Source organism: Taeniopygia guttata, chromosome 1A, assembly GCF_048771995.1.
Source record: "Taeniopygia guttata chromosome 1A, bTaeGut7.mat, whole genome shotgun sequence".
NCBI lineage: Eukaryota > Metazoa > Chordata > Aves > Passeriformes > Estrildidae > Taeniopygia > Taeniopygia guttata.
Genome location: NC_133025.1, coordinates 29018721 through 29044803, shown reverse-complemented (window position 1 = coordinate 29044803; position 26083 = coordinate 29018721). Strand labels below are relative to the sequence as shown.

At 37.2% G+C, this 26083-nt stretch overlaps 2 protein-coding genes across 8 annotated transcripts in view; one reads left to right on the top strand and one right to left on the bottom strand.

Annotated features, from left to right (window-relative positions):
• Positions 1-26083, bottom strand: part of TMEM117 (transmembrane protein 117) — a 177797-nt gene that overhangs the window by 140973 nt on the left and 10741 nt on the right. For all 7 annotated transcript variants that reach the window (XM_072922305.1, XM_030258490.4, XM_072922319.1 and 4 more), the window contains exon 3: positions 10325-10457. In XM_072922305.1, coding sequence (XP_072778406.1) covers positions 10325-10457 — 133 coding nt within the window. The remainder of the gene's footprint in view (positions 1-10324; positions 10458-26083) is intronic.
• LOC115491155 (P2Y purinoceptor 1-like) lies at positions 11085-24377 on the top strand. The gene is made up of 2 exons (XM_030258523.4): positions 11085-12274; positions 16905-24377. Exons 1-2 carry the CDS (start codon positions 12205-12207, stop codon positions 17924-17926), a joined length of 1092 nt encoding a protein of 363 aa, XP_030114383.1. The 5' UTR covers positions 11085-12204; the 3' UTR covers positions 17927-24377.

The window sequence follows — 26083 nt, the reverse complement described above, 5'->3', positions numbered from 1 at the left end:
TTTACAGGTTGATTCCATCTAGATAGGTTCTAACCGTGTCATTTTCAAGTTTCATTATAATTTTTACAACCAGTAGTGCTCTCCATCACAGTCATGCTGATTCTCTTACAGTAAAAAAGTCTCTAAAAATAAATTTCTATCCTATGCTTTCCTAGGTGAGCATTGATAAGTGGCAAAACATTTCTGACCTATACTTAGAGATTTTCTGTAAGAAACCTTTGCATGGAGAATTTTGGATTAGAAAATGTTTGTATCCTAAGTTACATTAACTTTTTTGCATGCCTGTATGAGTAACACTTCAGCATGCAAATTCAGAATTCTTGCACTCAAATATTTTTAAGTTCTTTCATTCCTAAAATGGTGAATTACATTAAAAGTTTTACATACTTTAAAAAACAATAAAAATTCTCTAATAACTACAGCCAGTAATGCATTTAAGGAAAATTATATGCCTATAGAATTAAAACAGAATCTTTTAATTTTTTTTCAGAAACAGCAATATATCACAATTCTTCTGAATCTACATATATAAGTGTGTATATATATATATATATATACACAAGTACCAATTCACAAACAAACATTTACATACTAAAATAGACAGTCTATTCCTTCTTTCACAGAATATTACTGCAGAATGGACAAGAACGGATGTAACTGCATTTTGTCTAAATAATACTGAAACTTTCACACTAATTTTAAAGCTTTAACACTAAATTTAATTGAAGAATGATAACATGGAGAAAGCTTTTGGCACATTAATTATAAAAAAGCTCTTTTATTTAATTTAGCTTTTTTTTCCTGCCATCTGGTACCACCATAAGTAGTTATCTGTATATTATTCAAAATTATTTTTGAATTCTTGAATTTTAGACTGCTTGTTAGCTTTTTTACAGTAAGTATTCAATCTTTTACTGAAAATAGCTGCTTCAATTTGCTGTGACTGGTGCTTTGGCTACCTACTTAAATGTGAAGTTTCTTTAGGTGCTGAAACTACAGAATAAGCAGTACTGGCACAAAAAAAAAAAGGGAGTAATTCCTGCCTCAAAACTTTGCATACTGTTACTACACAGCAAATAAAACTATTTACTTCAAAACATATAGATAAGTGTAGTAGGGAAATGCTTAAAATGTGTAATGCTGTGAAAAACACTGAAGCCATTCCAAGACTATTTCTTGTTAACATGCAAAAGATAAAAAAAAAAAAAGCTGCTGCTAGGGCTGCAGCTACTAGCAAGCAAAAAAATCCTGAATCATCTTGTGTATATTCTGACTAAAGAACTCAAGATTTGGCACAAAGACTCACAGAGGAAAAAAATCGGCAATCTGAGTAATCAACTGAAAAAAATAAATAAAGCAAGAAAGCCTTTAAAGTCCTAAGTACTTCTGTAGATTAAATTTTTTTTATCAAATCTTGAAAATTTCTCCTCCCTCCACAAATTTACTGTCTTTTTTCCTATTGGGGGCCTAGTCTGAAGGTCTCTCCATACTATGAGTATTGCTAAGACTAAGGATTCAAGACCAATTCCATAGTAAAAATACTGCTAGTTTCATTTTAGATTAGCTTAGGTAAGTTTCAGATAAAATAATGCAAGTAGCAGGAATGAGATACCTTAATTTGTGCCCTTTACTATCGTAACTATTTCCAATCTGTCCATGTCATTCATGGAGATTAAAACACTTGGATGTTTTTAACCTTTTTTTTTCTCACTGGAATATACCTGAGGGTTTTCTAGAAACTCAAAAATTGTTCATAGCTTCCCTTTTACAAACAAAATGTTAAAATTCATAAGCCTGGGTGAAAAAAAAACCCAAAAAAAAAAAAAAAAACCAAAACAAAACCATAAAACTTTAATAAAAAAACTCCAGATTTTCTAGTTTGGAAAAAGGTACTCAACTTTTAATTGGCCTCAAACATTTATAACTTCTTATGTACAAACACATTTCTTAGTCTGCTGATTTGTAGAGGTATGAACATATTAATGAAGAGGTGTCACCTAAAAGTGATATCCTGTTTTAAAAAAACATTTAATTAACAATGCAGGTTAATCACTAAAACATCACACTTAGAGATTCTCTTTAAGAAGACCTAGAAAACAGGCACTTTCTGAAAAGTGCAGGCAAATAGTTTTTAAATTGTCTACTTATTTTTGTTACAGTTGTGTTTTTAGGGTGATTGATGGTTTCACTATCAGATAAAGCAATAGGAAGACATGCATTATCACTTGCTAAATTCAGACTTTTCTATAATAATGTCTGTGCAATGATTTTTCGAGATGACAATGAAATATGTCGTACAAATGCATGTATTTTTGTGAGGGACTGCAATCTTAAATGTTTTAAATAAGCTCAAGTCATATTTTCTCAGAAAGCAAACCAGTTTTTCTATTTTCTTCCATCATCCCTTGTACTACTAAACGGTACAGAAAACAGAAACTTCAAAACTGTCCTCCCTAGCAAAAGCAGGTTAACTACTAGCATTAGGGCCATAATCTGACAAGAATTATCTCAAATGCTCAATTTAATTCCCACAAGCAGTCACCTCCAAACACAAGGCAGTTGATGCACCCAGGACTGCCAGAAGGGCAGAGCCCATCATCCTGTGTTACCCATGGGAGCCGAAAGCACCACGTGGGCCAAATCTGAACCGCATCAGCTGCTGCCACTGCTGCCAGGGGAGACCAAATGCCTGCAGAATTCCTTCCTGCACTTTCCAGTTCTTCCTCTTCCCTGCCATGGCTTTCATGTTCAGCAGCCCTGATCACAAGTGCAGCCTCCCCTCCCTCTGCCTGACAGGGCTGGGAAACAGGCTGCCTCCCCATCTGCTCTGCCTCGCTGCTGGCAGGCACGCTGGGGACAGGTGGGCTCTTCTCCCCAGTTCTGCTCTGATGACAAAAAAGAGAATACAGCAGCAGGACCTAGAGCAAGCAAATGTCTCACTAGGGCGGCAGCTGGACTACAGAATTTTCTATTCCAGGTGCTTGGTATTTTCAGGGTTTTCAGCCAAAATGAAGAAGGATAAAAAGTGTCAAGTCTTGTCTTTTTAAAAAAACTGATTTTTATGGAAGTTTGCATTACTAAATTTATATTTTTAAAACACTGTTTATCTCAATGTCCTTCTGTAAGCTAAAAGCAAACAAAACAGTAATGGACCAGCTCCTCAGCTAATGGAAATTGGCAGTAGGTCCTCTCAGAAGAAAAACCTCAATTTTATGTTCCCTGGCAAAGGAAAAACATCTTAGAAGTGCAGATTGCAGCTTTACAGATTTTCTAGTTCAAGGTGAGATGACCTAAAGACATGATATCCTACACAAGAATAAACTTGGAGCATTCTGAAAGGACTATTCTCTAACAGGCCTCAGGAGTGTCTTTGGACCTACTACACAGAGATATCACCCACAGACATGTGGCCTCACCTCATGAGCTGCAAATGCAGGGCAACTCACTAACTTGCTCCCCAGACTGTTTTTCTCTTTGGAACTCAAGAATCTGGGTTAGAGAAAAGTATTTTTCAGTATTCAGGGGTCCCAATTTGTGTCCGTCATGGGCAAATAAAATGAGAAACGAACACAGCAGCAATGTTATAGTTCCTGAAATGGGAAAAGAGCTGCTAGAGCAGAGCATTTTCACATCATCCTACTGGTAAATGCTACAGCAGCAAGGTTAGTGTGGTTAAGGGAAAACACTCTCAATGTCTACATGTCAGTTCAATACAGAGGGGTATGAAACAAGAAAATTTGTAATAGTGCCATCAATTAACTTTTGCATAAGGTTTAACAGCACTGGGCTGTGATCAATTTCCCTAGTCATTTATCCCTAGCACTGGAAAGGATATTTATTTGAAAGGATGAAAGAGGAATCAGTCTATAAAGCCCTAAGACATTCCCACAGCCACATCAGTCTCAGCATGGCAATACCACAGGACAGCTAGGACACAGCCAAAGGGACACTTGTCCCTCTGTCTTGGGTTTGAGCAAGACCCCTCTGGTGCTGGACATGCCTTTGTCTCTCCCATGCTTCTCCCATCACAGCCTGCAGCATCCTCCGTACTTGCTGCTCACAGCTAACAGGTCTGGCTGTGCTCAGCACTTGCAGTTCTTCCCTCTGGCATCTCTTATCAGTGCCAACCTTCTTGGAACCAGAGTCATTGATTTTGAGCAATAAGGAGAAAACTCTTAGAGGAAGGGGTTTTACAACAGTGCTACAACTATAATTCTCACCTAAACATCTACAAATACCTGAGATTAATTCAGTCAGGCCACATGACAAGTACTTTACTCCCAAGCTGTGTCTTCTGCCCATATTTTGAATAAGAACTCCTTCCAAAACTGGTATGTGTCACTTGAGATTCTGTGATTTGGCCTTTGCCTGTAAGCTATCTAAGAGTTTACAAGAAAATAATTTGGGTTTGATTTTTTTTTCCTCATTGTTTGGTGTTCTCTACTAATTCCTATTAATTTCAGTCATTCTATCCAAGTGATTAACATTGCTCTCACCCTGACTGACCTGCGCTACAAGAGAGTCAATTATGCCACAGGGTTTTGGCAGCCTTTGATGCCAACAGCCAGCAGATTGTCCTGGGATAGCTCTATGGATAAGAGAGCTCTTTGATGTCCTGGGACATCATCCTCCCTGGGATCTATGATGATTCTATGCCAACTGTTTTGTGATGTGCAAAGCCTCCTTTGCCCTTTCTCTGCAGAGTGTGGTTTGGGGAATGAGTTTCTTGATCATTAAAAGGTTGGGGTTTTCAGAATCATCATCTTGTAATTAAACCTAAATTAAGCATTTTCTATTCTTTGCCATTTCCTGGCTTAGAAGAAGGAAAAGTTTGATGAAGTCTGTTTCACAAAAGACAGAAGAAATATGGCAGATTTAGCACATGGAGAAGTACTTTTTGACCAGGTGGGAGTAAGTTTAGCTATAAAGGTTGAAACACCATGAACTAGCTTGGAATTTGAATTATTTTGATTTTCAAGTACTAATCCTGGCTCAAGACACTTTCCAATCACAATGACTTGGAAAATACAGTTTCTATTGCTGCTGTGATCTCACTAGACACCTGTATTTTAGGATCCCAGCTGGGAGGACAATCTGCAATAAAATGGCTAACTTGTAAACCTCTTAGACTGCATTCTTGGAGAAATATTTTACATCCATAATTTGTATGACCAATACACAATAAGAATTAATAAACTTTCTGCCTCTATATACTTTTACATAATTTAAACTTGTCACAGTTTTTGCTGTTTAGAAACTACAAATATTCTAAGAGAGTTCCTGTTTTCCACATACATTTTGAGAAAGAAAGATGGCCCCAAAGGATTAGTGTCTCAGAAGAGCACAGAGGCCTTACAGATTTGGAACCTTTCCTTCCAGCAGTTCACAAAAGCCTGAACTTTCTGAAGACACTATAATCTTTGCCAAATATTAAGCATGACTGCAGTATGAATATGCAGCTACACCAAATATACACAGAGGATACATCAACATAAAGCCCACAAAACATATGGCCAGGTAGACACAGCTATGAAAGTATACTGGAGGCCTAATAAAGATCCACTGTGGGCCTCTATTACTGTAGAATAGTAACCATGGTTTGGAAAACAGACCAAATCTTTGTTGTCCCTAAATCTTCTTCTAAAATTATGCTAATGATGACTAATCCTTGACTATAATGAGCAATCAAACAAACTAAAGCACAGAATCCTGAACAACATAGCTTTAAAGCTTTGAATAAATGCACATTTCCAGGGATACAATAATCTGTATCTTGGGGAAAAATGAAAAAGTAGTAACTAATTTGGATAAGGGTAAAGTATTTAATAGAAAGCTATTATTGTGGCTTTTAAATATATAAATAGCTGTTTTCTTGTTTCAGCTTGTCAAACAAAATGCAAGCCCTCTGTGCAGGCATTTGTCAGCTGCAGACTGTAATTGGCTCCAAATCCACTTAATCAGTCTAACGAGAATTAATTTAAGTTGCACTATTATTCCTAAGGAATTTCCACAAGTAATGTAAAATGTACTGAAATTTCACACTTATTCTGCAAAAGAAATGAGCAGTAAGAGAAGATAAAACTACCCAAAAAAATATGTGCTCTCTCCTAGTGCTTAATGAGAATAACCAAAACCTTTTCAGCACAGGTAACAAATTCACACCAAACCCTCTCATGACACACGCAACACTCAAAGAAGACAATCCCAATAATTGGTGTTATTGCTACAGTGATGTGGCAATTTGCAGCTAAAGAGAAAATGGTTTTGTGTCTGTTATTTCAATGACACTTTATAGTGTTGAATAATGAAGCACCTGAGCATCCTTTGGACAACTGAAAAGCTCTTCATCTAGGACAAGACAGCTGATATTTGTGACACGAGCAGCCACAGCTTTGATTTTTGGATGTCATATGAAAAGTACATCACTGTGTTGTAATGTTATACATCAAAGCATTATTTACTGATGCAGTCTCTCAAAGGAGAAAATGGGTTTCCTTTTGGTGATATATTCTCTACTTAAAGCAATACAGTTGGGACAACTTCAATGTAGATACAGACTTGGAATACCTCAGTATGTCAAGGGTAAAAAAGTCACATATAAATTACAAAAATACGGGACAGTCCCTGGACATTTATAGACCTGACATTCCTTTAAAGAAAGAAATAATAAACAAAGGGCTCTGAATTTGCTTGTGGCACAGAAAAACCCAGGAAAAAAGTTTGATAGCAAGGATCCCCGTATAGTTTCAGGGGATTTAGCTTAAACTGTGCCCTTTGCTGCCACCGCGTGGCCTTGCCGCAATACACTTTTTGATGCAGAAAAAGAAAAGTTTATTCCTTTCATTTATGTCTCAAACACAGCCTTTTATAAATAAGCCATGTTGCTCCTCTGTTACACAGCTCAAAATCACTGCTTAATTTCAAGAATCTAAATGACCTTACATAATAAATGAACACCCAAGTCCCTCACTTTTTTTAAAAAAAAGTATTCAATGGTATTTTGATAACAGATATAGTCACCAATGTCACTCTCTAGACCCTTCACCAGCCTCATTGCCCTTCTCTGGCCATGCCCCAGCACCTCAATGTCTTTCTTGTAGTGAGGGACCCAGAAATGAACACAATATTCAGCTTGTGCTCTTTGAAAATTCAAGTCCTTCCTGCTACATTTTTTTAAGGGATATTTTCACACTTTTTTAGGTTTACTGCACTAAGACATGTGAATCGTCTTTAAAAAATACGGTTTAAAACAAACCCAAATTTTGGCAATTGTAAAATGTACCTTTTTAAAATATGGTTATATGAAAGAGCTTCCAATTGCAGGTTTCTCTAGCCCTCAAAGGGCTTTTCCTGTAGTCATCCATGCTGGCATAATGCAGGATGTATGACTTGTGTGCCAGAAAGGGATTTTTATTGATAATACCAAACATCTGACATAAAGAAACTTGTCAGAATCCCTCTGGTGCCAGCACCCAGGGAAAGGTGATTCAGAGACATAGTAAGGAGAAAAAACACACATATACACACAAAAAAAGGCAGAAAAAAAAGAATGTTTTTCACTTAATCTCATAGACAGGAAGGCTTCAATAGCCCTTGTATTGAACGATGTGTAATCTGGGATGCCTGTGTTTCCTAGGTGCCCACAGGCTCAAAGGTCAGTTTCTCTCCACAAACACCATAACCTTCATGCAGGCAAACTCTGACGTTCCTCCTGGAAACCAGTCTCTCTGGTCACAATCATTTCAGCAAGGCACTGTGGTCAAAGATACAGACAGAGCTGTTCTTTTGCACAGAAGTACAAACCTCTCGGGGGTCTGGTGGTCAAGATGACCCTGAAATTGTAAAAAGTCTTTTTCTCGCAGCCCGCACAGCCAAAGAAGAAGTCAGAATGCGTAGGGTCGGCTTATCAAGGTTGTTTCTTTTCTCTTATCTATAACATGCTTTCCCAAGGAGCTGCGCTCTGTCTAGCAGATTGGTTTGCGACAGACTCCCACTCCTTTGGGGTGGTGTTACCATTTTCTACTAAAAACTACGTGTACTATGTTTACAATAAAGTGCCAATATCTATCATTTATGTTGGACAGTGTGTCTCTACCTTAAACCAATAGAAAAGTCACAGCAAGACATGGAGGGCAAGAAGAAGGAGAAGACGGTCAAGACATGCCCAAATCCCTCCATCTTGTCCCCTTGAATCCCTTCTTTTAAAACCCTAAAATTCTTCTTTTTCACCCAGTGTTAATTCAACTACCACACTCAAACCTTTGTGGCTTGTAATTCCTCATACAAAGTTGGAAGTTTTTTCCACAGCTAAATTCAAAGCCACAGGTGTTTTTGACTTTGTGCCAAGGTCTCCGAGCCCCCTGCCAGGGTCTCAAGACAGCCAGCACAGCCAGAGGGAAGTGCTGGGTTCCCACACAAACCATGAAGCAAATAGCTTTCATAAAGATTACATTTACTCAGGAAAAAATGCACGCCTTGAAACACTTCATCAGGGCAACATGGAGGAGTTGGCTTTGATGTTGTTTGTTGTAGAAACCCTCTTTTCAAAAGCACTACACATTTTACTACCCCAACTTTGAGAGGATTGATCCAAGAGCTCTGTTTTACTGATGATTTAAATTCTGTTGCTTGAGACTGAAACTTTTTGTTCCGCATGCTTTGTTGTTGGATTGGAGAGCCGACGTGTGTGTAATGAGCACTCAACCCACTTTGAAAAAAGCCATGCAATTCCATGAGCACATTATAGTGAACCTCCCAAAAGAATCACAACACACCCAGAACTGGGGCATAAGCTCCAGGAAAGGAGAGGCATCGCCCCACAGAAAGCAAGAGGGCATATTGTCTGACACAGCTATTTTAGTACTAGGCTGTGCCTATTTCCATGGATGTGGATGCTGATGGCCACACAATCTCTTCAGTGCAGCTAATGGAAGGCTGTAACAGATACAGGAAGCAGGAATGTGGATGGACAAATGAAATCTGATTTCCAGACATGAGTCAGGCTTTCAAGATTCTTAATGCTTTGCTAACAGCTAGCTGGTTTTAGTTTATGGAACATTAGAAAGACCAATTATAAATCTTAACATGATACCAATAATAGTATGACTACGTAAATAGGGAAGCCAGAAACCTGCAATGCTCCCCGCCTCCCCATCCTAATTAGCCCACCTGTTATTGAGTATTCATATGTACCACGTCATTACTGTGATCGCTTCATAAAACAGTCGATGACTCTGCTGCTTTACCTGCCTGCCTCAAACCAATACATTTAGTGTTCATGTCACAGCCTCATGATTATCCCAGCTGGTCTGTGCTTGTGCTCATTCAGTGACAAGCAGTCTGCCTCCTACTCACCTTTTGCTTTATGTCACATTGTTTACAGGACTTTGAACATTGCACATTTTTGTCGACACGCTTAAGATCTGTACCACACCACACCACAGCCCATTAAATAACTTATCATCAGTCTGTTGGTATGGCTCTGATATTCTGCTAGGAACAAGGAATTTAATTATTTGCATTGTTATTCAATTTATAAATACTTTGGATTTCTTACATCTTGCTGGGAAGTCCTTAGATGCTATGTTGCCTTTAATAAACAACATTGCTGTGGGTTTTTTTATCCAATGAATTAAATTTGTACATATTAGATTACTAATAATATAGGTTTTCTCAGGAAAATCAACACATGTAAGTGATGTTAATTTTGAGATAACAGGAGAAAGCAAGGCTTTAGACAGAAAATTAATATAAACAGATCTATTTAAAATAAATCCCTATATAATAGATGGCTGTTCATCAGCCAAACACAATTTTGCTCTGTCTGAGCAACTTGTGGGAAAAAAAAATTAAGAATATTCTAAACAAACTAGATCAGCAAATATTGCTGTACATAACCAAAAAAAAAAAAAAAAAAAAAAAAAAAAAAAAAAACACCCAAAAAACTATACTCCCATTAAATATCCATGAGCTTCCTCAAATTTAGATATTTCAATTACTTTTAACTCTGAACTTCCTCCCCAGGCACAATAGTAATGCTTAATCTTGTAAACCACTCAGTCCTAATTTCTAATCAAATTTGTTTAGCTATAATTTAAACAAACAAACAAACAAATATAATTATCATTATTACCATGATTTCACAGTTGCTAACATTAGTCTAGGATTCCATTTCTTATAACTAAAAATGTTATAAGTTTATCCTCTGGGCTCATTAACCAATTAAATTACTATTCTACCTAAATTCAGAAGGCAGAGGAATAAAAAAGCTTACAGTAAAGTATATTCTAGAGCAAAAGAGACAAAAATAAAATCTGGAACCTACCTCATATTCCCTGCCATAATGAGGAACAGGTTATAAATGTGAGAAAATATGAAAAGGAAGAGGATGGTACTGAAGAACATCGTCATCCAAGACCCATGGTCCTCTCGAAACATTTTCAGACGGAGCAACTGACCTACGGTACAAAAAATTATGAGAAGGCAGATTTTAGTCAGTCGGTAAATACACATAATATTTTACATCATAATAAAACCAAAATAAACTACTAAACTGTACTTCTTCCTATGGCAAATTATTTAACTGTGTGTGAGGAAAACGTACTTAGCATCATGTAGACAAATTACCCTTCTGTAATTCAGCATGAACAGATATTATTGCTATAAAATTACAAATTACTTGCAAACCAGAGTTGGGGGAGAAAAAATAATGCAACAATAACCTATTAATAGCAGTATTTTTAAAAGATGGTGAGAATGATCACAGGCCATAACAATGCATTTCAAGTGCTAAAAAAGGTTACTGATTCATATATAATTTTCCTTTTCCATGTCTAAGACAGCTTTTCATGTCTAAGACAGTTTGAAGTACTTTAGGTATGTCCACTGATAAATATTATTTGCTTTCCTAATTTAATTTGGTAATCAAATCATGAGTCTGTGTATAATCTTGTACTGTATGTTTTTCTAGACCTATCACTTTAGTCATATGATATGGTATTATACTTTCTTCTGCAAAGAATACCTTTTTTCAAAGAATACTGGTGTGTCTTGCCACTTGAAAAGAAAATCTGCTTACTCTCACTTCTGGTGTTAGGTGAAACTTTTATGATATTTTTGCCACAAACGTATTTTTCCTAGGCTAGCTCTTCTTCGCTGTCATCTCTGCCTTCAGAGAAGTGTTTAGAGTATCGAAAACCTCACTAGCATAAGAGATGGGAATTTGCTTTCGCAAGGCTGAGAGTGCCACAGCAGAAGCTAAGAGGGGGTAAAGGAGAACAAGGGATAATTCAAGCAGCAAGGTGAAGGACAGCATCTAACAAGAAGACACTGCAATCTGGTGCTAGAAGGTGTGAAAAAAGGAAGAACAGAACTAATATGAGAAGCTGGACGGGAAGTGTCTAGAGAAGTGATATAGCAGACTGAGATGTGAAATGGTCTGGGATGGAGGCAGTTTCTCTCAGCTGGTTGTTGAACTACCAAGCCCGCATTTAGCATTGATTAGGGCTGGACACAGAGGGAAACTATAAAGTGGGAGAAAATAACAAAAATGTTGAAATGCTCATTCAGTCAGACAGGCAGATTCCAGGGCTGGTATTTGCTGCTGAAGATGGAGATGCAGGTTTGGGGGAGGAAAACTTGAGGACCTGGAGCAAACATGGGCTGAAGAGGTAGGATGTGAGCTCAGGATTAGGCAATTGGAGGATGAGAGTTATTTGAAAAAGCTGAGATTTGGAATATGTGGGAACCATGAGGCAGGAGAAGTGGCAGGAAGGTATATGGGGGCTGAATTAAGCTCTATAATGGGACAAGAGCAGCAGAGGTCCGCAGACCAGTCCAGTAGTAGGGCAGCAACACGGTTTCTGTGAGCGAAGAAAGGGAAAGTGCAAACACACATACACACGCCACAAGTCCCTGTACTCTTCTTCTACACTTTCACTGCTGGGAACCATGACAGCCCCAGGCCTAGCTAGACTGAGGATGTCCCATAAGTCTGTCCTTCCCTAAAGAGCAAGCGGAGGCTGCTACGACAATAGCATGTTATCCTGACTTACTGAGAGGAGGGGCTTAATGATAAAAGATACTTCCCTTGCAGTTTGATACCTGCTCTCTGAACAGCTGCCATTGCATATGGAATACTACCGACACCTCGGATAATCAGCACTACTTGCAAAATAGAGGTGTGACTTCAGGAGGTCCAGATTAATGGAGAGAAAAAATACAGCCTGGAATCTTGACTTCTGTAAAACAGATAACTCCAACTTTTCTAAAACAGGTAAGAGGAAAGATTTAATAAATATTCATTGCACCTGCACTCTCCAAAGTAATGCTGTTTCCTGTTTAGTTATTACATACTAATTAATACCTACTAATATGTATAAATATAATATTCTTAAAATATTATTTTCATAAATACTGTCTTCAGTAGGCAAATTCTTCCACTTTAACTTTCCTTCGACTGTAGCTTGTGTTTGTTATATACGACTTCATTAACTCTCAAGCAGGGTTCATCAGCATAATTTTTAATGAGAGAAATAGTACTTAATCACAATACTGATATACAAAAACAAAAGGAATTGGATCTTAGCACAATCTTCTTACCTAACTGCACACAAATGTCACAGATGTTACTTTTGTTCCCACCATACCAGTAAGTATAACATGCTAAATGCAGTTACTAAAACTAAAATATGTTAAATGGTCCACGTAATGCTCAAATTGCTTTATATATCCTTTCACATCAATTCTGTTGAAATAAAAAGGGATGATCAGATGATTGCCTAACAGGTAAGTTGTTAAAGTAAAAATTGCAAATAATGCTTATTATTTTTATAACAAAACATACAACTCTGTATAATGGGTTTTTTTAATAAAGTGAGCTAAAAGGTTACACTTGGAAAGAACACATAACAGAAATATTATGGGGTGTGAATGGTCAGAAATTTGGAAAACCTATCTAGTAACTGGAATAGACTTTTAGTAGATTAAAATACAACTCCAAAGAGCCCAACAAAATTCTCAGAGTGATTCCAGAAAAATAAGAGTTCATGTAAAATTAGGCCTTTTACTATAAATAATAACAAACAAAAAATAGCAAGGGGCAAAGAGAGTAGATAAGAAATAATATTACACAAAATAAGCTTTTGACTCAACTTTCTTTTTTGTTTTTTTTTTTTTTAACTTCAGAGAAAATTAGTTGCTTAATATGAACTTGTTAAAAATGTAAAATAAACCCCAACAGGTATGACACAGAAGAACATGGTAATTAGGATATATTTACACATAACAAATTATATACTTAAAAATCCCCAAATAAATGTGTTAATCCTAATGGACCTTTGCAAATGCAAGTTAAATGCCATATGAATGACTTCCAGTGATAAACTGTGAATTAACTATATATGAAAATTAAGATTCTCCTATCATAATGTTTCCTATCTCTGCCAGAAGTTTCCTCCAAATGTAATTTTTTACTGGAAACAGGTCTTTTTATCTGCTCCAAGGCTTTGGAGAGCACATCAACAGTACTAGGGAAACACAGGGTAGCAGAGATTTCAGGGTCCTGTAACAAACCAGGCAGTAACCGAGCAGAATTTCTTTTCCATTCCAAGAGAAAAGTCAACTCAAGAGGCAGATACAAAAAATTGAGTCAAACAGGTCCCTTTTTAAAAAACTAAAGCTTTTTTAGTATCTTTAGCTCTACAGCCCATAATATGGTTGCACTCATTAAACTGCAGAAGCAGAAACAAGAGAAACAGTAAGTTCTTATCCATGCATTTAGCATGCTTTCTTGTCCTAATTATGAGTGATGGAAACCATAAACTTCAACAATTTCGCAGGCATATTTGCAATATTTTAATACCAAGCTTTTAATTGAATCAGATGTATTCCTTCAATTCTGGGTGCACCATCAAGGGTTTGCCCTTTCTGCCCACTTAGTGCTTCAGGTCATCTTCATCTATGACAAAAACTGTTCAACTGAAAAATTAACCCCAATAAGTGTTTTTAAACCTTGAAAACCAATTCTACTTTCATCAAAGTTTGGAAAGACTGATTTTAGTCAGTACTAACAACATATGCACACTGTAATGCCATGGTGCTGCTGCTCATTCTGCCTCCATACAATATGCATATGTGTGCTGGCTGGCTTTGCTCCAGAATAAATAGACATAGCAGTGAATGCTGTAATATTCAGAAAAATAAAGTTTTCTTAAAATACAGATGCAAAATTTTGGATTCAAACTGTGAACACAATCTAGTCATATCCAACTCATAGCTTGAGTTATTCTGTTGGTGCTAAGATAGCAGACAGAAAACTTGCTATTGTCTGATATAAAAAAATGTCACATCTGAAAATTATTACAGCACATATCCTCTGGACATCAGGGTAGCTCCAATGGCTTCAGCATAGAGCAAGGCATGCCGTCTTCCTGCATGCAGTCAGACTGCATCTGTGATTGTATAAGGCTTTAAATTCTTCTGATGGAAGACCAGGAGATCCTGGAATAGTACCAAGCTGGGGGTCAAACCCCTTGTGTTTTCCTCTTGTTTATTAAGTTATCTCAGGAAAGGTTCTTTTTATCTCTGCATCTGTTCCTCTGTGTCCACCCTGTAAGCCACTCACTTCAATTGCAAGGCACAGCTTCAAGAACCTAGTCTTATTAATGGTCTCTAAGCTCTACTACAATACAAAGAATTAACAGGAGACAGCAAAAATATTTTAGAAAATTCAAACAGTAATCCCAAGGTAGACATGTGGGAAATGCCTACACAAACAGACATATTTTCTAATGACTCTCTGAGCTCCAAATGCACGTTACACAGCTGGGCAGCTCCATCCCCTTCAGCTACAAAGCCAACCTCACAGAGCTCAGCTCTGAGTGCAGCCCACCAAACTGAAGGCGATGAAGGAGAAAGGGGATTTTTTTTTGTTCAAGCCTGTGACTACCCTAACACACTTATAAGGCTGCACATCCAGACTTTATCCAGCCAACTTAGAGCGAAGCAGAGCAGGGGGCACAGCTGTTTGCCTCCCTCCATTTATACCTACCTATAGCCCTTGGCCAGAAGCTTAATAAGATCGGGAACCTGGCATTACAATTCCCTCGTGCAGCTATGGCCATACTGTTTGTAGCCAGTTTAGAACTTATTTATACTGCCATTTGTAAGAACTGAAAAGGAAGGCAGAGAGGTAGGAAATGCCATTTAATTCCAAGAACACAAACTCTAGACAAGAGGATTTTAGGAAAACATAAATTTGCTATACCTATTCCAACTACTTTTAATTGAACTTTTATTTGAATATCATGAGAAAATGTTACTTAACTATGTTTCACATTTTAAAGAATTTACAGGGATATCTTAGAAATTTCAGCTTGCATAATTTTTTATATTTTACAAAGACTAAGGAGAAGGGAAAGTATAACTACCCTAGGTTAAAGTCCATGCTTCAATACTTTAAAAAATATATTTATAGAACAAACACTCCCCACCTGTGAAATACCCTCTGAGTAGAACAGATGGTTTTCTATCTACATCATTTCCTGGAAAGTCATTTGACTGCCTTTGTTGCTGAGCTTCTAGAGAAACCACTTTCCTTCCTAATTTTGTTGAGTACAGTCTAAACCAGCTTTTTGTCAAGTAACTGAGTGGACTATAATTTGCAAAGCACAATAATGCAGTCTGTATTTAGCAGGTTTTCACTGCAGCTTCTGTTTGTTATATTGTGACCCATATATGTGAACATACCTTTGGAAAAGATTTATTGTATTAAGCTTGACATGAAAGCAAAGCATTATGTTAGGAAAAAAACCCACTACTGCCAACTCAACACTTGAAGACGTTTCAAAATTTTTAATGAATCAATAACATTCTAAAAAGGTCCTTTCTTCCACTCAAAGTGTGGCCTGTACTCATGAAAATTTTATTCTTTCATCCTAGCAAGTGGTGTAGCGTACTCTGATTTATCAATTGCTGTTTGGATGATCCTCATATACAGCTTCTACTTGGACAGACCTCCCAGTTTGGCATCATTTGGAAATTTTCTAGAAACATAACAAGCTGCAATTGGTGGCAGCTCATTCTGACTGAATATTCCAGCCTTTGGTTTTATTTGGAGTAAAAAAATCATTATAATTAAGCATAAGACTTTATAAGCATTAAAAACTTGCTTTGAAAAATACACTGCAGATCTATATTTCACATATTCCATAATGGGAATTGATATAAAGTAGGCCATAAAGTTAGACAAAAAGAATATTCTCTAACCCTACCAAAGCACATCCTGAGACAAATATTTACAGAAGAAAACCAAAGAAAAAAGTCAAAAAAAAGCACTCTGCCTAGCACTTTAGATTGAAAGTTTCTGTGGCCTTCACTAAAAGCAGAATTTCACCCTCATTTGTTTTGATGCTGTTTTGTTGATCTCAGTCACAGTTCAGTGCACAGCTGCCCACATGAACCTTGCCCCTAGGCCCCATATGAATGCTCAAGGCAATCAAAGCAATGCTGGAATGAGCATGGGCAAATACTGTCCTTCTGTCACCTCCTCTGCTTTTTCCAAAGATAGATTAGTGGCCAAGGGACACTGCTGTCACTTGAGAGTGCACACTTTTTTCTTCAAATCCATTGTACACTACAATAAATAGCAGAGACGAAAATATATAAACCTTTTCATATAAATTCATAAAGATCTGCTTGTGTGGCTGTTGTAGAGTAAGCTGTGTTACCTACTTGGAATTTACATTTCTTTCAGATAGAGGAGAGAGTTTGTACATTATACTATGTTCTGAATTCTTTTGCCAGTTCAAACACACTAAATTAAATTTAAATTTTTTAAATTTTATATGCAATGTATCCAACTCTATTTTTATTTTAAAGGCTGTTGGTCTCTCTTTTCCCTTCAGGCGTACTCCGTGGACAGATGATGAATGGTACATGCATTATTTTCATTTGCAACAGAAATCCTAAGCTGGAGTGGTACTGTTATTTGCTGATTCTGGTTTGCCTTTTCACTTTATTAACAGGATTTCTAGGCAATATACTTGCACTACGACACTATGTTTACTGCATGAAGACATGGACTACCAATACCATATTTCTCTTTAATTTGGCACTGTGTGACTTTACTTGGACTCTCATGGCACCTTTTTCAGTATATTATAATATCCAGAAGTTTGCTGTCTATTTCAGTCAAGCTTTTTATCAGATCATAGGGCTATTTTTTAGTATTAATATCTATGGAAGTGTGTATTTCCTGACACTCATCAGTTTTGACAGATACATAGGTGCTGTTCATCCCATCAGTTCATTAACATGGTGGGACAAAGAAAAGGCTGTGTTTTGCACCATCGGGGTATGGATCTTCATAGGGATTGCATCGGGGCCTGAGATTTACTACACAGTTGCAGCTAGAAGACAGCACAACATCATAAATTACCTGGATAGCACTGAAGAACCATTACAATTTGCCGTGCCATTCACACTCTCCAAAATTGTACTGAGATTCCTAATTCCAGCCACAGTCATCTTCACATGCTATATGTTGACTCTCAAAGCATTACTACAATATAGTAAACGTCAGCAAAGAAGGAACAGACTTGTTAGGCCTCTGTTACTGATTTCAGCTGCTATGATTGTGTTTGCGGTTTCTTTCATACCTTACCATGTTATGATGATGGTGATACTAATTAACAGAATTAATTGTCAACCACCCTGTGGGAACATAAGCACATTAAGTGCCATTTACAAAGTCACAGAGATCATCTGCAGCATCAACAGTTGCCTTGACCCAATTATTTTTACAATAGCAAATAAGACATTCTATCAAAGAATTAAAAGTATAAAATGTCATCCCAAGTGCCAGCACTGCTGTTGTCTGAGAGGAAAGGTAAGGGAAATCACTCTGTCCCTGAGAACAATGACTTAAACACCAGGGTACAAAGACTTGCATCTCCAGCTGCTCTTTGGGTTTTGTGTCATCAGACCTATTTCATATTTTGTCTCCCATATTGTACAGATATATCTTGAATAAACAAGAATACACAGAAATGCAGAGTAAAACTTAACAAGACAAGAAATACTAGCAGCTCCTAGCTTTACAGTATTGGCATTTTAAATATTGTTGTCATACCCTAATTTATTGTAAAATAATACTTCTATCTGTATGTATATGCAACATGGAATAAAAAAATGATGAAAAGTTCTAAGTAGCTCCTTTAATTCTGGGAGAGAAAAATACAGCAAGATTAAGAGCAGACAGTGTTGAGGATCCTCCTAATTGTTTCTGTTAATTATTTCTTCATCTGTTTTTAAGTGCTGCTGTGATTGTGATTGTGCAATTAATAACTGTCAGAATGCTTCCAGCTGAACTGCTTGAGCATTTGCAGAGGCTTTCTACAAGTACTTCATTTTAATGCTGCTTGCTCTGGAGCTCCACTGGCAGCGGAACCTCATTAACCCAGGAAAGTGCAGCACATTTCCAAAAACAAACGAAAAATAAATAGTAAGATAAAGTCCCTGAGGATAGTCAGAGCTACACTGGACCTGCTCATGAGATAAACAAGCATGGATTAGAGAGCTGTGCTAAGTCTTCTCCCAGGCAACAGGAGTTCCCCCCAAAGCCTGGGCAACTACAGATGTTTGTTATTAGTGCTGGGCTTCAGAGGAGCCCGTGTTCCACCAGGAACTCTGAACTCCTCAACAGGGAGAAGTCTGCACTGGAAAAGCTCTGAAATGAAAAGGTGGCCGAGCTGCAAAAAGGGTAAGAGATGTCACAGAATGCTTCTGCTCCTTTGGGGTCTTAGCATCACAGTTTCAGGACAGTCCAAGATAATTAGACTACAATACATTTTAGTCATTCAACCAGCACAACAGTCATCAGAGCATCCACCTTCAAGAGTCATTAAATATGTGTTCTTTCATCACACTGTACGGGCAAAATAATCATGTTCCAATAATCAGCCACCTGCTGACTTGTTTTTGTGCCAAGTTCCACACATTACCTTGTTAATTATGAAAGCCTATGTATCAGTGAGCACATTAACTTTATTTTCAAAGTTACTTATGACAAAATAATTTTAATGTACTTTGTACAATCTTAGTTAAGTTCCACAGGTTTAATATCATTTTCTCCTTGTCTGTATTAGAAAATTACTCTATTCTACATGGGTGTTCAATCTCTCTTGTTCTGTTTCAATTGTATTGACATATGTATAAAATCTAGACTTTTTTTTTTAATTGTCTGTAACTGTGACAAGAAAACAATCCAGTTCTGATAATCTGAAACATTTTACAACTTTATAAGTGTTGGGATGTACTATTACACTCACAAAATCCCACAGAAGAATTGCATGCCTGTGTACTTACCTCATTCTAAGTAGTGCTTCTTTCCTTTGATATGTCTTAATATTTCAATTTTTCTTACTTTAAAAGAAAAACATTCTTTTTTTAAAAATTTAATTATCTATTGGAAATATGCCTCCATGTCTGCCTCCATTGTCTGTGTCCACAAGTTCTATAAAGCTCATTAATTATCTATCAATAAAGCCATCTATAACAGAGGTCCCAAGATGCTCACACACATGAGAGAAAAAGTGAACAAAAAGAGAAGTAACAACCTTATGCTTCTGGAAAAATTAGTCTCAACCAACCCTGAATAATGAAGAACAGAAGGAAAAAAGGCAAATAAGGGCATTGCTACAAAACATTGCTACAAAACACATCTGTGCCACAGTGCCTCTGTTGGCTGTTCTTCCAGCCTGGACATCTCATACAACATGCCTTTGTCCTTGGCTGAGTCTAAAAGCACTGCATCATCTTTAAAAAGTCATCCTTCCATCTCTTACTCCTAGATATTCCAGTTTCTCATGATACTCAGCAGTGAATATACTCTAGTAGCTGATTAGGTTCTAGACATTTGTTTTCCTGATTAGAAATGGTTATATAATAAATTAAACACTTTTTAAAAGCATTTTTATTCAACTAAGCTGATCTAATGCTCATGTTGCCCTGATTGAAACCAAAGGTTTTCTACAAAGTAAGAGTTAAAAGGCACAAGACAGCTGTTCATATTTACTTGCTTATATTTTTCACTTTGAAATACATGCTCCTAAAATGTTTTATTATATTATTACCTGGATAGAATGACATAAACAAATAAAATTATATGTGTATTCCCTTTTGCTACAGTAAGTGGACAATAAACTAAACAGCCAAGAGCCAAAGTAAACATCTTCTACTATGACAAATATGTTGCAATATTGGTTTCTCACTGATCTTGTTTGGATGAAATCTGAGGATATGGTATCCAGTTAAATACCTAACTATTATGAGTTTGAACACAATATAGTATATTGTAATAATGCATTAGCCTCCAAAACTGACCGCAAGGTCTAGGTAGCTTTTGTGTACCTTGTCTAGATATTCTAACATCTTCATAATACATTCAGTGAACACAAGATAGACCTTGACCTGAAAGATTTGACCTTTTATGTACATCTATTCTCAGAGAAACAACTTTCTCATTTACTATTGTACATTCAGCATTGTTTTGTAAGCAACAATTGTTAAACCAAAAATTTCTAAGTTGAAGAGAGAAATTTTGCTACAAATTTCCCAAAGTTGCTAAGGAAAGCATTCTCAATTTTTCTTCATAATACTTTCACCTCACAGAGAAACTACTGAAATGTTTAGTTATTAAGACTTTTTAAAATAAAAATATTCATATGTTCCTTAAAGTTTGGTTTCTCTTCAATATACATAAATAAGTGCATTCCGGTATCAAAGATTTTCTTTGCTATGCCTCAGAATCACCTCACTTGGCAAACTATAACAATACCACAATGCTATTAAAATACTTCACTATTGTACATTGCTTTAATCTGTGGAAATCAAATATCTGAAGGCAGGAGAAAAAATATGCCTAGACTGATTCTACAGCTGGAGGAACCACAGCAGAGGCAGGTAATATGGCTAAGTCCATCTGCCTTGAAAGGGGAAATGTATCTTCTCTGTTCCTGTTTTAGAGTTTAGAGACATCCAAGGCCCTGAGGGGCCAAGTCTCCTGTGCTCTGCCTGGAGCCTGCAATCAAGAGATGGTGGGATGTGCTGGTCTCCTGCAGGGACCTATCAAACCTACAGTCCTCCCAAGTTCTCTTTTCAGGACATCTCCAGGCTGGCACTTACCAGCTCAATTCACATGATGCAGCATAGATGGGGCTTCCTCCAGCTGGGAAAGGTGAACCTTAATCAGGGAACACTGCAGCTCTCAGCTTTTGCAGTCTAAGGTAAAATGCAGCCTGATGTCACAAAAGGTAACAGTCAAGGTCTCAGCTACAGACAGCTAGAAAACTGATGTCCTCACACAGAACACGGTGTGCTAAGACAAAGGGAGCTTAGGATCTCAGGTTTCCCACCAGTTCAGCCAACATTGGTCAGAAGACTGATGTGCACAGCCAGATGTCTTTCCACGGAGCTTCTGTACTTCTGTGTCACCTTATTTTGGTGGTCTCAAGAGCCTTATCTGAACTAGAGGCTGCAGGTGAGTGCACACAGGTGAAATGCATAGCACTCTGCCTTCCTTAGAGAAAGAAATGCCATTTCAGAAATGCCACATAGCCTTTAAAGATTTCTTGTGATTTCTCAAAGAAGAAAAGAATTGTGCAAAAGAATGCACATTCATCTTTTAATACCAAAACAAGAATAGGAGGATGGGCTTTTGCTGCTGCAAGGAAAGAGCTGACACTTTCTTAATGGATTACCCAAAGGCAAGAATGAGCCAGGTGATGATGGTCAGTGCCATCTGCCATATCAAACATTGTGGAAGGGGTCCTGAAGGCACCACATCTCTGCTTTACATTCACGTTATTGCTATTACCTAGAAGGAATACTTCAGTCTGCTGATTTGGAAGAGTTGTAAATGTAGATAATGTGGGAAGAACTAAAGTTGTGCTAGAATTAGTGTGTAAGCAGGCTTAATTCTGAATATTTCTGCACCTCTCAATTTCCTTATAGAGATTTAGCCTATAATTTTAATTTTAGAGTTTACTATTACTGATTTTATTACTTCAGGTTTAGACAATGTGCTGATGTAGATAAAAGGAAACCTGTAAAAATAGATATTGATTTCCTGTCATGTTTTAGAACATTTTTAATGGGAAAGTAACTGAAAACCTTCATTAGCAATGGAAAATGCTAATGCATTTGTTCCTGAGGTGTAGATTTTTTAATTCTATATGACTCAATCTCAGGTTACAAAACTAGGAAAAAAATTCTCTTTTTTAATGGCCTCACTGCATAATTTTAAAAAAAGTAAGTTAAAGGGCATGTAAGTATTAAATTATATTTTTGCACTCTTTATTCTTTTAGAATTTTTAGCACTTTTGAACTCCCAAACCTATATAAGCAATTTTACGATCCTCCTTATTTTTTTAATTTTAGAGCCAAAATGTTTTATCACCATTTTTCCTTCTTTGAATTCTTTGGAATCCAAACTTCATCACAGATAAAAGAAACATAGCAGTATTTATAGCCTGTATAATGCTGATGCTGAACTCTGAAGGGAAGTGCTGAAATCTCTGTTCTTCAATGCCACTTTAGTGATGCTCTGCAACAACCTGTCAAAATAATCAGGGGTTTTTCTATACTGTTTGTTCTTTTCTCCTGAAGCCAATTCACAAGCTTATTTTTAATAGTAAATAGAATTGCTTAAAATGTATCTACTACACAGACCTTTAACATAAACATTTATAAATAATTTTGAATAAGAAAACAAAGCAGATTAAGCATGAGGCTTATTTTTTGTCTTCAATAAATACTTGTAACTCTGCTGTCTATTATGGAGACTGTGACTAGATCTCACATTGGACAAACAGGCACCCCAGGGGTTACTGAGCATGTCTGTGTTTCCAGTGCAAAACAAAGTGGGGAACTGGTTTTGTGGGACCAAGAGGAAGCACATTTCAGTGATGAAAAAGACGCTGTCTAGCTCACAGTGGTATATGTGCACATATACCACATACAGGGGTGTGCACATAGACCTGGGCCTTTCCAGACTCAGTGAAAATTGCTTTTCTGTAAGCTTTACACTTCTCAACTAGCACCTCTATATGCACCCAGATCAACACCTGTCTGAGCACCAAAAAAGGACACAATCGTTTAATCCAGTCCTATCTCAGAAGTAGTATGTGCTCCAATCTGCACAGATCCTACAGAGGAAGGCTGATTATTATTCTGCCAGACTTGGACAGGTCTTCTATTTAACAGTTGTGCTTCTAACAAGTGACTGTATGTTTGTCGTAGTTTTGTTTGGGGATTTTTGTTTATTTGTTTTTTGTTTTCTTGCTTTTTGTGTGGGACTCTCCTTTAGACTTCAGACAAGTGTACAAACTCTCACTACGGATGCATTCTGCCTTAGTTTACTCCAGTAAGGGGTTTAGGTGGTGTTAGGTCTATGACTGGACTCAAGTATCATAAAAGTCTTTTCCAACCAAAATGATTCTGTGACTTTACAAAATGTTTGTTAGTTCCAACACAGTTTCCATGCCTCACCTTCCAGCAAAAGTAACTAGAGTCCTGCTCAGATGGGATTTTAATTTATCAGAGAATGAGTGATAACAAATCTGTTATTTTCAGGCTGTGATAATGGTTATAGCAGACGAGGTCCAGCTTTTTATAGCAGGGGTAGTGGCTGCAATTACAGTCTGCGTAACAATTGGCCAGAACCACAGTTATTGGAGGACAATTATCTTTTAACAGCAATTCAGACAGAAATAATTATCTTTCAACAGAGGAGCACCTTCTAGTGGTCTTGAGTGAGCATGGCAACTAGTTAAACAGTTCTCCAAATAAGGAGAGCTAAATATGCTAGATAAAGAATAGCAATGCATATTTCTGTACACTGTTTTATTATTAAATTCATAATTCATTTAAAAACAAAAGAAGAAAAAACAAGCATATATTGCAAAAAATTAAAACGTTTTTCAATTACAATATTTTCTGCTTCTCCCCTTCTCCTTGCTGACCTTATAGTTTGCTAGCTTTTTATAAAGTTATCTTGAAAGAGTATTTTTGTATGTTCTACTTCTAACCTACCAACCCATTTGTTTTCTTAGTAATGAAAATTTGTCTTCATTATACCAGCTCCAAAGGAAATTTGCCATAGAAATATTACTTTGTTCAGTTTCACTGACATAACAGAGTTTCTCCAGCCAGAGTATTCCTAGTAAGCCTAGTTTTTGCAACATATTATTACTACTAAATATAGTGGCTATAATAGTTCAGTCTAGTCAGTGGTCCTTTTAACCTGTATGTAATAGATAACCCTTTTTGGACAAAATTATATAGTGTGCATAATACAAATGAGTTATGTGCTATTTCTAGAAAAGCAAATTAAGATTAACAAGCGGGTCTTAATATCATAGTATTGCAGGATATTTGTGCATTGGTGGAAGCTAACTATATGAAACAGATTCATACTTAGATTTTCATGACATTTCTCTGAATTTTGCAATTGAGTGAAAAATGTCCAGTGCAAAAATTCAGATTTTCAGGTGATTAAAAGAAGACATAGCTGTTAAATTTTTGACTCTATAATAAACATTATAAACATACTCCTGAGTTATCAAAGTAGAGAACCTGACCTTACCTTTTTTTTTTTTCAGAAGAAATTTTTCAGCATTTGGAATCTTCAGCCCAAAACTGAAATAAGTCTTACAAAGGTTTTAAGACATGAAAGCTAAATTTGCATCATTTGTTTTGGTGGTGCCATTATAAAATAGGTTTGTTGAAGTAGTTAGTAATTTGGCATCCTCCATTGACGTTCCTACCTCTCTCAGCCCCTAAATTATCAGGCTAGCCCAGAGATACGAGGCCTTGAGGGGAGGAATGGCAGGAGATGGGCAAAGATTCAAAAGAGGCTCTCACCCCGATGTGGATGTCCAGCTTCTTTATCTGGGGGGAAAGAGACAAACAGGAAGGGACATGGCCTTATCTAGGCTCTGGACAGGGAGGGTTTCTCTGGCTCTCAGCCAACCCTGTCAGGGCAGGAAGGAAGGGACCAGATCAGAGTCACAGGGGTCCCTGGAAATGGGGAAAAGCATAGCCTGAGTGCACTGTAACACTCCACCCACTTTACTAGGAGGGCAAAGGGGTAGTAAAATAAGGTTAATGGAGTTTTGGGGTTAGCTACTTCTGTAGCCACAGGGAAAATATTCTGCAAAATATTGCAAGTGCAATATTTACTAATATTAAACATTATATATTATAATGCACTAATTCATCTTCCATACACAACCTTATATGAGCCTCAGTGTAGTTCTGATTTAGTTTGCTAGCCAGCATGGCATTCTGACAGCCTGTGGCACACACAGGCTGCCTCGGCCAGCTCTTGGTGCAGGCAGCATGGCCCTGCCCTCTGCAGAGACCCTGGTCACCTGCACTCGCTCTGCCGTGTGCCCAGCAAGGCAAGCAGGAACACAGCCTCAAGAGAACTTTGCTTTTTATCTGCAGCCTAAGAGATGGAAATCTGTAGGCATCCCCAAGAGAGCTGCACTCCTGTTTGACTCTCTGAATTTAGACAAGTAATGCAAAAGTGACCTCTAATTTAGATAAAAATTGCTCCGCCTTTGGCCGCCACAGACATAAGGCTCATGGGATATAAGCCCCAAACCACTTCAAAGTAATCTCAGCTGGAACGCTTCAAGGATGACATGAAGCGAAGTGGTAAGCATGGAGAAAACTGTTTGTAAATACTTTTTTATTTCCTGCATGAAAGTGACACAAAATTGAACATTGTGCTAAGCCTTGAATTCCCCAGATCAGGAACTCCACAGACATTCCTTATAAAGTATTAGTTTTCAGTTCCTTCTCCCTTTTCTATACCTCTAGCACATTACACTGTCAGGTGTGAATTAAGATCCATATTTTTTGTCACCTACATCTATTAGCAAAAGAGCTAGGATATTTGTGAGGTTTTGTTATTTAAAACTGCAGTCTCTCAGTCTTTAGGCCTTTTACTTAAGTAAGTTAAAATTAAATATTGGTGCCACTGTGACTCTCTAGGAATGTTTTTCTCCATCTTGCCTCA